General features: G+C 40.5%; 1 protein-coding gene across 9 annotated transcripts in view; it reads right to left on the bottom strand.

The window, feature by feature from the left end:
- Nucleotides 1-8,009: 8,009 nt before the first annotated feature.
- PKIB (cAMP-dependent protein kinase inhibitor beta) overlaps nucleotides 8,010-16,772 on the bottom strand; it is a 98,104-nt gene continuing 89,341 nt past the window's right edge. For 8 of the 9 annotated variants that reach the window (XM_032484798.1, XM_032484801.1, XM_032484796.1 and 5 more), the window contains 2 exons: nucleotides 14,028-14,204; nucleotides 8,010-8,773 (listed from right to left, as the gene is read on the bottom strand). In XM_032484798.1, the coding sequence (XP_032340689.1) occupies nucleotides 8,706-8,773; nucleotides 14,028-14,196 (237 nt within the window). In that variant the 5' untranslated portion in view covers nucleotides 14,197-14,204 and the 3' untranslated portion in view covers nucleotides 8,010-8,705. Of the gene's footprint in view, nucleotides 8,774-14,027; nucleotides 14,205-14,331; nucleotides 14,495-16,772 lie in introns of those variants that run through there. The other variant, XM_014563360.2, reaches the window with a different exon arrangement.

Below are 16,772 nucleotides of genomic sequence, written 5' to 3'. Positions count from 1 at the left end.
TAATCTGAAGAGAGGTTGCTTTTGCCAGAGGATTACTAGCTAGAGTAAATTAAATATGCAAGAAATACATCAAGTGTTCTGGGAGGGGATGTGTGAAGCCATCAGACACTGCAGCCGCCCACAACGGTGCCCCCAGGGAACTCAGGATGGGAAAGAACGGGACCCTGGCCCCTGCTAGCTAAGGAGCACATCAAAGGAGTGGTTTCATTGAGCCCAGACTCTTGCATCTTCCTAGACATAGAAAAGCACTTAATTCCTTAACTTGAGATATCTGGTTTTCTTTAATTAACAGTAATCTTTTGATGTTCTGACCACCAGGTCATTGTTGCAAAAACCCCTCCATATCCTGGCCCCGCCTTTACCTCTTTGGAGCAGTCTCTGAGAGTGATCTAAGTGGCCACCTCCCGGGCTTGAAGTCGTCAGAAAATCTGCCCAGTAAGACGTAATTCTCAACTTTCAGGTTGTGCATTTTTTCCAGTCAACACTTCAGTGAAAGCTGCACTCAATGCAGAAGAAATTAGTTTCTTGTTCTCTATATTTAGTGTTACATACATATTTTTAAGCCCCAGGAGTGACAAGAGGCACCAAAAGCAGCAACTCACCCCCATGCTTAAAACAAAGCCGCCAAAGAGAAAGCAGTGTCGTGGGCAGTGTGGGTGGGGGGGCAGCCTTGATGGGGTAGCATGGATGGAAGTAAGAGAACCCCAAGGAAAAGAGAATGGGGGAAGGGGCTCAGAGCTGAACTCTCCACCTGCCGGGTATCCTAGCTGACTTTGTTGTAAAGACTTGTCTTTAAGCACACACTCAACTTCAATCATTATTTCAACCTTTTAACTTATTTGTGCCTCAAGTTTCCTCACATGTAAATTAGGGACAATAATACCTACATCATGGGGTTGTGAGAACTAAAAAAGGTCATATGGTTAAGGTACTAAACAGCAACAGTGTGCGGCACACAGTAATCACTGGGTGGGTATTTGCTCTTATCTGGGAAGATGATATAGGCTCGTGGTTAGAGCACAGATTCTAGATTCAACCTGCTGAGACAGGAAGGGGGCAGGGCGCAGCCACTCAAGGAATGCTACAGCAATTAACATCAAAATGGTGAAAGATTCACTCCCCAGAAGGCCTTGACGCTCAAGATGATGAGAGATTTAATTTCTAGCAGATTTTGAGCTTCATTATGCTCTCATTGTAATATATTAACATGGTAAATAGCATGCCCACAGGCACCATGGCAGTCCCAAGGCTAGCGAAAAAAGGTCAGAGTGGGAAATGGCCAACTTCCTGGGAATCCCAGCTCCTTCCCCAGGCTACTTAGACTGGTTCTTCCACTTATCAGCATATGAAGCCACCAAGCCCATAAAAACCAGCAACACAGTGCCTCACGGCTGGCCACCCCTCTTTCTCCCTCTTCGGAGACTGCCCACATTCCGTCTATGGAATGTGTACCTACTTTTAATCTGAGCACCCAACCCCCACACCTTGTGGCCTTTCTCTTGCCTTTCAACGTATCTCTCTGAATAAATCTACCTTCACTCAACTGTGGCTCGCTCTTAAATTCTTTCCTGCGTGAAGCCAAGGACCCACACTTAGAGGGTCACATCCCAGGGGCTCGACCGAGACCTGGGACACAGCCCTCCTCCTGCCCCACATCTGTTTTCCTGCATCACTGCTTTAGTTTAAAACTTGGCTTTGCCATTTACTAGTGTCAATGAGGAAAAAAACCTTTCCTTACCCTTACAGGTTCTTCTGGCTGATCTAAAAAAGAAATTAATACAAGACATTAACAGGAGAATATCAATTTAATTTCATGAGTACAGAACCCCACACACCTTTCAGAGACAGAATGATAAAATGAGGTTTATATGCTGCTGAGCTAAGGAATGGGAGAGGGGCCTGGGGCTTCCAAGGACTGGAGGGTCACTCACAGGAAGATAAGAGGAGCACATGACGGGTAATTACATGTTTGCCTGCCATACAGATGGGGCCACTTATGATAAAACTGATCTCTGATAATTCTTTCTTTGGGAAGAATCCCCATTTTAAATCCTTCTAGGGAGTTAAGAGAGGGGCAGTAGTTTCTTTTGAACCCTCAGGGTCTCCTTTGCCTTTAGCTCAAAGTAATTTATGTGCCAAAATGGCCTGCCTTGGGGAGGCCTGTTCTGAAACCCTATACTTGTGTGGCCTCAGGCAACGACTTCTCCAGGCTTGTTTTTTTCCTGAGTAGGGCTGTGATGAGAATTAAATAAATTAACACATAAAGTACTGGCCACAGCCTTGAATGCATATAAAGTGTTTGCTCTTAATGTACAGTAAGCATTATCTGTCCGTCCCTGCCCTCCCCCTCACCCACAGGTGGCCCTCCCTGAATACAGACTTCGTGTCCTGTGAAGGTGGTCCAGAGATACTGAGAAGCCGTGCTCAGGGCCTCTTACCTCTTACCAGGCTCCTCGCCAAGACTACTTGGCCAGCATCTCCTTTGTGCCCTCGACTTTCCCACACAGCATACAGCGGGATTTGTGGGTAAAGTTTTCCCTATTTCCCTGCCTGCCCTTGGGACACCAGGAATAATCACTTGATTAACCCTCATTCTGTTTTCATGAGACCCACCTTTCTCTGAAGTCAAGGTGGAGACTAAGTGATAGGAGAGATTTTGAATCAAATCAAGAAGAAAAACAGCACACTCACCATTTACTTGGGCTCAAGCTGCCAGGGGCTTTTTGAAATCTCAGAGTTACAATTGAAGATAGTGCTTTTCACAGGGGTGGGTGGGAAATCAAAAGTCAGGTTTGAATCTGAGATTGTAGAGAATTGAGAACTGTTTTTCGTTTCATTTTAATGAATAAGACGTTTGTCCGTAGTATTAACTGAAATAAATGCGCAACCAAAAAGCTGAGAGTTACGTTTTATTCAGCGGACAATTCTGAGGACTCGAAGCCCTTCGAGCCCAGGATGACAGCCACTCAGATCGCTCTGAGGGACTGCTCCGAGGAGGTAGGGGAAGATCTAGGAGTCTTACAACAAAGACCAGGTAGTCAGAACATTAAAAGATTACTTGTTAACTGAAGAAAACCAGACATCTCAAGTTAAAGAATTGCAGTGCTTTTCTCTGTATGGTAGGAAGCAAACATTTGGGCTCATTGAATTCATTCCTTTGAGAAGCCTCTAGCTATCTAGGGCCAGTATCCTGTCCTTTCTTATTCTGAGTCCCCTCAGGGTGCACCCTGTGAGTGGATGCAGAGGCTGGGCTGCAGGCTTGTCTACAATGGGGGGTGGCGGCAGCCACTGATAACTTGATGGTTTCAGCATTCTTTGTTTACTGATATGATTCGCAGTATTTTTTGTTCACAGTAGCTATCTTAAATTTTAAAAAGAAGTAAAGAAATCCAGTCAACTCTGTTATACAGAAAAAAAGAATTTTTGTTGCCTGGAAGAAAAAGTTGTAGCTTTTGTATGCCTAAGAAGTGCAGTTTTAAAATGTATTAGAGCACCCTCTTTTGGTATTTAAGAGCATAGCGTGTCTGAAACAGAGATTAGCACACTTTCTATTATCATTTCCATTCTAAACTCAGAAAAACTGTGTTGTGTTTGAAATATTGTTCGTTGCTGTTGTTTTATTTTGTTTTTGCTACATTCCTGACCAACACAAGGAGCAGAATTAGTGAAACAAAACAAAACAAATTGGAAGACTTAGGAAACCTGATTAAATTTGACTGTCGTTAAATTACTAAGAAGTGTGATGCCAGCTCCCTCTAGTGTTGATTTTGAGTAATTCCCAAAAATGAAAATTAAAGGGGAAAATAATTTACCCGAAGGCCTACAGTCAATTTAGGTTAAATTTAAGCCAGAACTCAGAACCAAATCCTCATCTATTGACTCATCTCCTTCTGCTTTTTTTCCCTATTATTTTTCACAATATTGTAATATCAAAGAAAGGAAAGATTTAAAAAGCAAATCCCTTCCACTAATAGAAATCCAATTTAGGTGAAAATTTTATTATAAAACAGGAATTTTGAAAGTCTAATACGTCTAGAGCACCATGAGAGCCTTCAAAGAGCTGCCAAAGTCAATTCCATACACTCTAAGTTGGGGCAAGAATGTTTTTTTTTACCCCTAATTTTTAAACTCTGTAGCCTTTCCTGTCCCATAACCCTTCAGGGCTTCTCTGCCATCAATGCTGCCAAACGTCATTCAACCTCTGAACTTCCTACATATGGAACGAAGGAGGTCATTTCACTTACCCATGCGGCCCTACTTTTAAGATACTATAGTTAGTTCATGACAGATGATTTCTGTGCTTCCCACAGAATGTCCATGTGCCCCTTGCAGGACCGTGACCAGCCCCAGGACAAACATGAAGTGAGTCAGGCTTGGGCGTGGCACCCCTTTTCTTTTCAGTTCAACTTTATTCCCTTTGCCTCACTTCCCGTTACTACCTCCCACCCAAAACCCACCCAAAAGTCTCCTCACCAATTTCCTCTTCCTTCAAGGTCTTGTAAGGTGATGGCAAATGAAATGGTAATTGTGTTTGCCCAATAAGAATCTTTACTGGAATAGAACTAAAATGTGAATTAATGAAGTAGTGAACAAATTAATAAATGTCACGCAAAGAAATAAAGTTGCTTGTGCTAAGATATCAATGCTCTTCCGCCTATGTACAACTTTTCAGTTTTCCTAGGAATCCTGTGTGGAATTCCCAGGCAAGTTTTATAAGACTCGCGGATGAGATGTTCTGAGGCAGAGGGGCCATTTTGCGCAGTAAAGGCAGCGCACGTCCTGGCTCTGAGAGCCCTCAGATCACTGTTGCCATTTTCTTACTTGAGTGAATTCCCAGAAACACTCCCTGAATCCATTTTCTTCATCTGTAAAATGAGAAATGTTAACAACCATTTTGCGTGACTATCATTATGAAGCTTCAAAAGGATCTACTATGGTGCTTAGTAATCACCAAAGTATGGCTCTAATAATAGTTTTTCCTATTACTGTGTACTCAATGAAAAACCCACTCTAGGTTTTTAACAGGTGGCAACAATATGGTCCCGAGCCCTTTGCTTGAGCCAATGCTTCCATTTTAAATCACTGCAGTTGTTTGATGTTCTGAAAGACATCGTCAGTAACTCTGGAAAAACATGGAATGCATTCTGATCAATCAGTCCTAGTTTAGCTAAGAAGGTACTACTGCTCATGGAAAAAAAAGAGAGCAAAGGAATAGGAGGAAAATCTACTCTTGTAAATGACAGAGAAAGAATCAATAGACTTAGGACATTTACCCTTAAGTCTCCACCACCCTTTATGCTCATGCAATTAATAATGATCATAATAACAGTAAGTTATTGTTATGTATCAGGCACTTTCTTTAGCAATTTACCAGTATTCACTCATTTAATTCTTATCATAACTCACCATTTTACACAGTGAAGAAGTTGAAAGAGAGTAAAATAACCAAAGTCATAAGCACAAATGGCAGAGCTGTAACTTGAACTTGAGGTGTCCGGTTCCACAGATGAGGCAACAGGCTAGTGTGCCTCTGTAGTTCTTCCTCTTGTTCTCTCCCTTTCTCTCTCTCCAGCATCATCTGCTCAAGCCACCCGAGCTAGCAAAACTGAAAGCTAATGCAGAGTTTCCTTCTGCAAATAGGAAGCTTCCCCCATAGAAACTCATATTCTGAGAAGGTTCAAACCTTTCCAGCCCAGATCATAAAAAAGAAAAGAAAAGAAAAGAAAATCTCTGGGCATGTGACACAGAATGGTTTTTGTTCTTTCTCCTGTGTATAGAGTCAAGTTTCCAGATGGTCCCTTTATAGCTTTATCAGTCCCCTTTTGTCCTGGTTTCTCTCACAGTATTAAGTAAGACTTTATAGCTATTGACTAAAGCAAATGGCTTATAAAAAGACAATAGCAAAAATGAGCATGGAAACTTTCTTTAATGAGCCCCAACTTAGGGCTTTGTTGAAAACGTCTACTTGCTATGACAAAATACTATAAATTCCCCAAAATAGCTTGATTTTTTTTTTAGAAGTTGGTTGGCAAATTTAGTCTTTCAACTACAACTGACCTCTCATTCTTGTCTGGAATCCTTCTCAGAAAAAAATCCTTTTGTTGGCAAATATTCAACAAGCCTGACACCTTGTGTATTGTAAAATATTATATGTATAAAATGGGACATTTACTTGTGTATTGTGATGAAAAAGTGATTTAGAATATACAGGATAAAGAATATATGTCATTACTAGCAACAGTGGGGAGGGACATGGCTTCATTTCTGGTCTTCTAAATGAGAGGTAAGTATCATATAATACTGTGACCCAAAAGCTGTTACTTTTTTTTCTTCTACATTATAATGGAACATGTTACTCATTTAAATACTGACTCAAAATTCTGTTTTGTGTCAGTAACTGTCATAAAACCCTGGTGACGTGACTCATTGTTAAAAGAGTAACACTCATCACCTGTCAGCTGCTCATTAGCATGACTGAATAGGCACTAATGTGGTAATTAGTATGAACCGTCAATTTCCATCATAGTATCTTCTCCCAGCACTAAGATTGGGGATGTCTGTGAAATTCGAGGAAGGCAGAAGATGGCCATGCTAACAAATCCAGCTGGCCACCATCTCCACCACCAGAAAATAATGGCGAAAACATGTAGAATAAAAATGATGATGATGATAGCTAATATTTGTTGAATAATTACTCTTTGCCAGGCATTAGCCAAGTGTCTTAAATGTTCTATTGCATTAACCACTTCCATTCACTGTATAAAATATGTACTATTATTAGCACCATTCCAAGAGGATAAAACTTAGACCTCAAGATATGACATAAACTGCCCAAGATCACACAGCTGGTGAGTAGCAGGGCTAGAATTCAAACCCATGTCGTCTGAATCCAAAATCCATGTGCTTGACAGTTTAACTCTTCTCCAGGGTTTCTTGACCTCAGCATTATTGACACTCGTGGCCAGGTAATTCTTTGCTGTGAGGGTCAGCCCTGTAGGACTGAAGGACGCTTAGTGGTCTAGCAGCATCTCTGGCCTCCGCCCACTAGGTGTCAGTAGCACCTTCTCTCCCTGGTCCCGCCCCTAGTAGTGGCAGCCAGAAAGGTCCCCAGAGGGTACCAGATGTCCTCCAGGAGCCCAAATTCCCACTCCCCCCAAACTTGAAAACTCTAATTTAACCCATCTGTATACTGGTATAATACCATGTCATTAAATACCTTTCAGAAATCTAACTGAATTAAATGACTATAAGACATTTTATTGAATGTTAAATTAGTCCTGCACCTAAAATATTACTTTTGATTATTTTTTGAAGAAAAATTTACGTTTAAGAACTTAAAACACCCAGATTCTTTGGAAATCTACCCTTTTGGTTGTATATCAGATTTAAAGGCAAACTTCCCAAAGAAATGGTAAGCAAGTGATGTTTTATATTGCAAAGACTATTAACTTATGAACTTCTTTAAAATGTGTCACCATTTTTCACCTGGTATGCTTTAGGAGATAAAATGAAGGAGCCTTGTGTCAGTAAGTTTCTTTAATAGTGAAAGAGTTTATCTGATTACTGTATACAGACATGGCTTAAGTCAACAATCAAATAAAACAGAACTGCATGCATATATAGCTGAAAATAAAAATAATTTCATTAGTCAGATTTTCTTTAAAAATTCAGAATTCTATGATTTTCCTAAAAAGTCTAATAAATCAAAATTTACTAAAGCTTTGGTTTTGGTTTCATTCCTTTTAAAATATATAATTAAATATATATTAAAAGCAAGTATCTTGCTATCTCTACCTACACCCTTCACTACATATTTAAGTGCCTATTATTATGTTAGCTAGTTTAGGAAAGATATAAAAATTAAGGTCTGCATTTCTGAGGAAATTATTTTAGAAACAAGTCATATACACAAAAGCCCTAAGAATAAGAAAAGATAATATAAAGCAACTAGTAAAATGTTTTGTGTAATTCACATTAAAGAAAAACATATGCACACACACACACCAAAGTTAAGGAAGATAGTGAGATTCATTTAATAGGCATATTCCACATAAACAATTTGTCACAAATGTTCCATTTTAAGAGTCCACATGAAAAATCACAGTACGCATAGACTAGAAGCAGAACACACCAGACAAAAAGTTCCTAGAGATGTTTGGGTTATCAAACTTTTTACTATTTTTCCAAATCTTTTTAGGGTTTGGGGGGAAAATTGGTGCATTTCAGCTAAAAACATCATTTTGTCTACATGTTCTTGACTATTCTATCATTCTTTCTCACCAAAAGCCATAGTTTTCTACAAATTCCATAAAGTTTTAAATTAATAGTGTGTGGTTTATATTTACCAAGAAATGGTTTACCCATTACCATAAAAATGGCATTAAAAATATATCTGGCTAAATAAATCCAAAAGAGAACAGTGGGTTTTGTTGGGTTTATAGACAATGATATATATTTAAGTAACCATACATTCTTAACCTTTCTCTTGGGGATAATTCGGAAGTAATCTGCCTTTTAATAACCTACATTAGACATCACAGTTGCAGTCCAAGTGAGTAGCATCACAACAAAATTATCTAACACACACATGTTGCTTAGGGCTGCAACGTTACCATAGTTACTACCAGATCAAACGTCTCAGGAAAGCAGAGCCACTAAGTCTTTCAATGTGCAGAAATTCAGCACTTTGGATAGGTTATGAGCCTTCATTTTCCTTCATCTTTGGGCTTTTCCAATTGGTCTTGTGTTGTTTCTTCATCTTTCTTTTTCACATCTGAAAAATAAATAATTTTCACTCATATAGAGAATATGTTGAAATCTACTTTGTATTATATTGGAATAAAACAGTTGGTTTTTCCTTTATGCACCTTAGTCATTTTCTACTTGATTGGTACAAACTTTGAAAAGAGATATGGGTCCATTCTCCTAGTAACCTTTCCTACTCTCCAGGATTATGATGTGCTGGGCAGTCTTCTAAGGTATTATTACCATCTCCATTCATAGATGAGTCCACTGAAGCACAAATAGGCTAAGGGACTTGCCCAAGTCACCAGGTGGGGAAGTGACAGAGCCACAGTCTGGATTCAGGTTGATTGACCTTGCCCGCCCCCATCTCCCTATGTTGGATCACGCTCTGATTTTCCTCACACTCTGCCTCCTTAGGAGTTCATCTCACTTTCTGCTACATGGAGAAAAAAAAAATCAAAACTATCAGATTTTCTTTCTGCCACCAAACCTCTAAAACCCTCTGAGGTCTGGTCTCCTACAGTGGAAGATGTGCTCCTCAGGACTGACTACATAAGTTGCTGGAGTCCAGTGCAAAGTGAAAGACGGCAAAAGTAGAACAAAACCAAGTGCAAGCCTCTTGTGAGCCCAGGGCCCCATGCAGCTGCCCGGTCAGCACACCCTTGGAGCTAGCCCTGGTGCTGCTCCTACCATCCAGCTCGAATTCCTTCCTAATCCAGGATCCTACCCATTTCTGCTTCAACAGCGCTCCCATAAGCATCCCCAGCCCCTCCGTTTCATCCGACTTTCCCTCTTTCTCCTGACTCCCTCACTTCCTTAAGTCACTTCCATCTTCAACAAACAAAGGCCTTCTTTTGACAGCAGTTTCTTCACATACTGGCTTTTCTTTAATCCTTTCAAATGTATTATCTTTTGCTGTCATCTTTTTAAAATAAAACTATTAAGTCTCTACCACGTCCCCAAAATTGGTCCTACCAAAATCATCAATGTCATCTTTGAAAAGAAATCTGACAGACTCTATTCTGTTCTCCAACTTTCATTCACCAAATATTTATGAAACACATACTATGTACCAAGCAGTGGAAAAAAAGAAAAAAAAATACATTCTAGGTCTCAGAAAACTTTTCATGAGAATTTGGATAATAACTAAAATAAGTAAAAGGTGTGGCATGTGAGAAGTGCTACAGAGGAAATTAAAGAACAGGGATTGTCAAGAAGCCTTGGGGCTGGAGGTTTGCAACATGAGATAGGGTTGGCTGAGAACGCCTCACTGAGGAGGGACCACGTGAGTAAAGACCCAAGGAGGTGAGGGAGCTAGCTAGGTGGATGGACAGCAGGGAGATGAGCATTCTATGCAGAGAAATGGTCAAGGTCAAAGGCAACAATGTGTAGGAAGTGCAGAGGAAAAAAAAGAAGAATGGAAAATGGGGTCGGAGAAGTATCAAGTGACTAGGACTTTCAGGGGGAAAATGGTGGATTTTTGAACCAATTTTGAATGTAGAGCTGACAATATTCGGGTGTCTCTTAGGCATCTCAGATGAAATATGGAGGAAGCAGAAATCACTCCTCTAACCCTTAAAATCGCTTCTCCTCCAGGCTGGCCCTTCTTAGTATATGGCATCTCCACTGACCCTGTTGCTCCAGGAATTATCCTCCATTCAATCCATCAGCAAGTCCTACGGGTTCTGCCTATAAAACACATCCCAAATCCACCCACCTCTCTCCATCTTTCCTCCTATGCAAAGCCACTGTCTCTCACAGACTACTGCAACAGTCCAATGCATAAAAGTTAACAAAGCTGATTCCCCTTCTCTTAGGACAAGTCTCACTTGGGTTAATTTTCTAGCTTTGTTACCCCAGAAAGCAGATTAAGGTGGAATGTCAGCCTGGTTACTCAAGCTTACGGTAAAAATGAACCAAATGGTAAAACACACCTGTGCTGAGAGAAACTGTATATTAACTCTAAGTACCTGGTAGGAAACCACAGCACTGGGATTCCCTAAATGCAATGACTCTTGTAACTGAGCATGTCTCTTGCAGGGAAGCTAGGAAGCAGTCTCCAAGGACTTATTTCCAAGTGTTAGCCCCCATGGGATACAGGGCTTCTGACCCTCTGCCCACATTGATGCAAATCTTGTCTCCTTGCACCTGAGTTCTCAGTGAGTGGTGGGATGGGCGTGACATAGACACTGGTCCCCAGGACTGCTTATAAGGGTTGCTTCAAGGACTCCCATAGAAGAAGATTATGTAAATTATATTCTGTAAGAAGATTACGTAAGGGTAATGTCGCCCTTCTGGCCCACTGTGTTTTCAAACCTGTACACTTCTAAGCGAAGACTGGCACCAAATGTGATCTTAATGAGTCTGAAAGCTTAACTTGGCCCCTAAAGATTTCCTAATGGGGACTGCACCTTCTAATCAACCGTATCTATCATTCCTCCTCTGCAATCCATTCTCCATGTAACAGACAGAGTGGGTATTTAAAACGTGAATGTCACTCCCCTGCTGAAAACCCTCACACTTAGAACAAAATTCTCTCTATTCATCCAGGTTTCTAAAGCCCTAAGAGATCTAGCCCTCGCTTCTCTCTCCAGCATCATCTTCTAACCATTCTCCCTCCTCCCTCTCACCCACTGGCCTCCAGCCACAGCAGCCGGAGTTTATGTTTCTTAACATGTCCACCTTGTGCCACTCTAAGAGCTTTTTACAAGCTGCTCCTTCTGCAAAGAAGGCTCTTTCCTCTGACTTTCCTGTGCCTGGACCATTGCGTTGTTATTTAAAACATACCACTGCCATTCAGATTTCAGTTAGGGCTTCCCTAATTTCTCAGTCCAAGTAGCCACCCAATCACTTTTCACCACAGCATCCTACTTTAATAGGATAGAACGTTTCACTGCTGACTTATGTATTTATTTGTTTATAATCTAACTCTCCTATTGGAATATAAGAAGCATAACAGCAAGCGTTTATGTCCGTCTTATTCACTGCTATATGGCTGGTTTTCAGAGCGGTGTCCAGCCCTTGGCCCTAAGTTGAGTGATGGATCAAGTGACTAGTCAGTGATGGAGGGATGTAATACAAGGCCCTCGTGACATTTCCACTTTCCTAAGCTGCCGCCCTCTGTCACCTCTTGTTGATCTGTTATAAGGCATTGCTGTCCTCCCTACCATGGCTATCAATTGGTAAGGGATAGATTAAGACAGATTATGAACTAGGAGGATTTCAGGCAGGTTAATTTCACTCAGGGTGCCAGATATCTTCCCACTTCAGAATATCAAAAATCAAAAACAAAAGAGGATGGATCTGAAGGAAATCTGCAGACTTTCCCCAGAACTTCTATTTTTAAATGGCCAAAATGTTGAAACAAAATGTCTGAGACAGACCCCAGCTTTTCGTTTTTTACTAGCAATTGAATACTCATTGTAAACACTTAATATTTGTACGAAGCTAATGAAAAAGAAGATAGGCCTTAAAGCTATTTATTTATAGCTTCATTAGTAAAATTATGTCCTTTTGTGTTTTCTTTAATATCTGGTGCTATATGTTGATTTACTTTGAAAATTTTGAGTCTTAGTTAATATTTTCGATTTTCTTTCAAAATGATTTAAAGGAAAATATAAAATTAGGAACAATATTCTTTCAGAAAATGGTTTCCCTAGTGAACAAAATAAAGTGAAGAAACTGCTAACTCTCTTACCATGTAGTTCTTTCTCCTTTGTTTGACTAAATAATGTCAATAAACACTAAGATTCTGTGTGTGTGTTTAGGGTACATCAACTTTAACTAGGCCTGTGACACTAAAAAGCGACTTATCTTCTCTACCTCTCCAGTGGAAGATGGCCCTTCAACGTCAGTATCATGCTGTTAATCATAATCATAGTAGAGTTTAACTTAAAAAGCCAAAAACATTACACAGATTTTCATTTCTCTTCTTTCTTTTCCTCCATCTTTTCATTCATCTTACAATTGTTCATGTGTTCGTGGAAACTGTTATATTACTTGTAGTGTCCCATATGAGACATGAAATGTCTCCTAGAAAAAGGTGAGGTAACCCCGGGACTCGCGGATCTGGCCTCAGTCCCTGGCCTACAAGGTGAGAAGAACTTCATAAAGATCAGACCAGGAACATCTGTGGTTTTACCAGGTAGAACATCCCCTCCTGAGGCAAAGAACTAAGAGCCCTCTTCCGGGGCTCAGGTGAACAGGGTAGATGTGCAGAAGCTTCCGGCTCACTCTTGCACCACTGCCACCAGGAATGAATTTCTACACACACACTGGAGTTCACTTTGAAGTCTAAAATGAGGCACAAGGCACAGGCTTGTTGGTAATGACTTGCAACTAAAGCTGTCTCTAAAGCACTTGAATGTTTTTAAGTGAAGGGACTCCTTTAACACTTTACTGTAAGTATTATATTTATTTTCGTAAGACTGAACTCTGGAAGCTTTTACGAATGATACGTAAGCAATGCAGTAAAAGACCGAAGATTTTCCTTCATTCGTTTGATAAATAAAATAAAGCTCTCCTTTATTCTTTACTTTTTTAAAGGAGGTATGAGGGATTGAACCCAGGACCTCATGCATGCTCAGCAGGTGCTCTACCACTGAGCTACACCCATGCTCCTCTCCTTTTTCCTTAATTCAACTTTTCCTCCTGGTTAAAGAATGATCACCCTTTATGCAAATACTTGTCTTAAAGGTCTCATCTTTAGTTTATAATAAACTTCTTCTTAGATATGAGAAATAGAAGGGGACAGGGAAGAAGACGCTTCCAGAGTGATTCGATGATGGACAACAGAAGGAAAATTACTTTATTTCTAAGAGCTTTTCAAAAAATTTTGTAAGCTTATTGAAGGAAGGGATTATTCACCTTTGTATTCCCAGTCACTAGCACAGTGCAAAACTTTACATATCCAATAAGTAAATGTTCAAGGGGGAGGGTACAGCTCAGTGGTAGAGTGCATGCTTAGCATGCACGAGGTCTTGGGTTCAATCCCCAGTACCTCCAAATAAATAAATACCTAATTACCTTCACCACCCCCAAAAAATAAAAATAAAATTTTAAATATTCACATTCCACATTTACACCAGGAGATAAAAAGATGAAAAGGTCCACTTTTCGAAAGACTGAAAAAATCTACTCAGCTTTAAATGAAAGCTGAGAAGTTTTAGTAAACAAGTTTAAAAAAAAAGAGTGCTTTTAACTAGTTAGGAGGGATACTGTTCTAGGGGACAGGATTAAGAAGAGAGACATGCTGTTGACTTTAAGAGGATTTTGAGTGTTACCTTCCTTCACGGAGAGGGCCTCCAGTTTCAAGGGCAACTCCAAGGTTCCGCCGATGGCTGTTGACCCCTGGATGTCTGGTAGAGCATTCCGGCGGCCTGCCCTTGCTGATGATGCAAAGTTGTTGACCATGGGCTCCACATCCGTCATTTCTGATGACTCTGTCCTCATAGCAACATCTACAAACAGAATGTGTAGGTAAAGAAGAGGATGAGCCTCTTCCAAGGGGCAGGTTCACAATGGCGGTTAGGAGGCATGTCTAGACTAGCAACACAGAAGCCTTGAGAAGCTAATCATTGATCACACCTGCACTGTTGTCTGCCGCCAAGGTCCCGCAGTTTCTACTTGCACATTCGTACACTGGCTGAATGGAGCAAGAAGGCCTCAGCGTGAGCAGAGTGCTATAAATAACCCCGGAGCCCAGGGAGCTATCTGGATGCTACAGGGTGCAGCAATCTCTTGTCTTTTGTTCTGCTTTTCTATGGATGCATTAGCCAAACGAGGACTTGGAAGGAAACGCGAACTGACTTGTTTGGCCGCCCCCGTGGAGACTCTGCCTGCCAGCATTTGCTAGTGGTGCTTGTTCAGGCTGAAACCAATCACTGTAATTTGTAAGGACCAAACAAAATACACTCTGTTCCTACATTTTAAAAATAAGAAATTCAACTTTATCTCAAAGGCTTTTTTTCCCCAGCGGCAGCTGCGTATTTCTATTGGCTCTGGTCTCAGACCTAATTCTCAATCGCCTCCAGTTCACGTTTGGGAGAACAGGACCTCGGTTACCTTTTGCTGCCTTCAAATGGACATGGTGATTACTAGTACTTTCCTAAGCATCCCTTATCTGCCTGGCGATTGTCTCTCTCTAGGGAAGAGACCATTCACTAGACAGGGAGGGAGGCAGCGATACTGCTTATTCTAAAACTCACCCTCTATTTCCTACAACGTTTTCTAATGAATCTTTCCTAAGAAGTCAACACTGAATAGTATCTCAAAAGCAGCAGCTGCAGCTGCAGCAAACATTTTTTTGGAGAACCTATTAACTGCTAGGCTGTCAGCTGGGCCTCGAGAGTACAAAGGAATGAAGTATTCTCCATTTTTAGGCGACGTGCACTCTCCAACGGGAGAAAAAGGGTATGGAATAGATAACTCCATAACATAGAATGTGTTGAATATCAATACTCAACTGTGGCACTTGAGGGCAGACATATGCGATCCTTGGCCTACACAAACCAAACCAAACTTTTCAGTGTAGTTGGAAGGGAGCCCTTCCCCATCAGTTAACTTCAATTCAGGAAGTGCTAAAAATGAAGTGGAACAGGCACAAAATATGATACACTTCGTATTAGGAACATAACTTCCTTGGTCCGTACCACCCAGGAAATGCACATCGAGCTCAGTGTGGGCCTCAGGAGTCCAGAGATATTCTAGCCTACTTCCCCAGCTGTCTCATCTTTTCAGGAATCATGGAAAATTTGAAAACAATGCTAGATTTTCAGGCATAATTTTAGGTTTCTAACTACTGAGTATTTCCCAACTGTCTGGCATTGGTAGAATAAAGTGAAGAGCACTAGAGTATTAGTCAAAAAGAAATCAACCCATCATAGGCTTGCAAGGTGATATTGGTTAATCTACTTACTTTCTTTGAATCACAGTTCCTGTCCTATATAATGGGTATAAAAATTAGCCTGAGTGGTTCATAAGATACTCGTGAAGAATAAAGGAGATAAAGGACATGGAAACTCTTTGTAACTATAAAACCATATGTTTGATTATTGTCATCACTGTTCATTTCTAAGTTTTATTCACTCTACCACCTCTGATGTATCCCCTTTAATTCTAACGAGAAACGTCTCCCTATTGGAAGACCTCTTGAGTTTTCTAAAATGGAAACCAGAATGTATTCAATACTGCATGAACATTTTCACATCTATTATATCAGTTAAAACTTCTAATAATCCTATGAGGTAGTGAGGAATAACCCTCACTTGCTGATGTGGAAACTGGGACTTAGAAATATTAAGTGACTTAAGTTGCTAACCAAGCACACAAGGATGCAAACCCAGTTTCAGTTCATTCTGAAAGCAAGATGACATGGATTACCACAAAATTATCTTTCTAAATCTCAGTGATATGAATAAACAACCACATAACAGCTACTTTAGATTCAGTTCTTCAGACTTTTTAAACAGAAAAAATTATATACAGTTGACCCTTGAACAACACGGTTTGAACTACATGAGTCCACTTATAGGTGGATGTTTTTCAATTAATATGTACTACAGTGCTACACCATCCACAGTTGGTTGCATCCAGGGGTGGAGAACTGCAGATACGGAAGGGCAACTATAAAGTCATATGCAGATTTTCAGCCTGTATGGGGGTTGGCGCCCCTAACCTCTATGTTGTTTAAGGGTCAACTCTATATACATATATGTTTGTGAAAGAGAGAGTCCCTGTCTTTTCATAGGTATTCCTCTCTGGCTTGAATGTCTGGTTCAATGATACATAAATTTCTAGTAGAGATCTCTTCTCTACAGCTTGTGAGAAGTACCTAACACCAGTTTGAAAACAGACCCCATTTGCAAGCTCCTTCTCTGTCCTCAGTCACTTAACATCACATCAGAAGCCATGGCCATGATCAAGTGTTTATTTCTGTGAAGCATCTTCCTGTGGAACTGCAAATAACTATGCTAAGCTTGGAGGAGAAGCTCCATGAATACTTTAATTATTACTAGCCTCACAGTCCA

Source organism: Camelus ferus, chromosome 8, assembly GCF_009834535.1.
Source record: "Camelus ferus isolate YT-003-E chromosome 8, BCGSAC_Cfer_1.0, whole genome shotgun sequence".
In the NCBI taxonomy this organism is placed as follows: domain Eukaryota; kingdom Metazoa; phylum Chordata; class Mammalia; order Artiodactyla; family Camelidae; genus Camelus; species Camelus ferus.
This window is presented reverse-complemented; position numbering and strand designations above follow the sequence as displayed.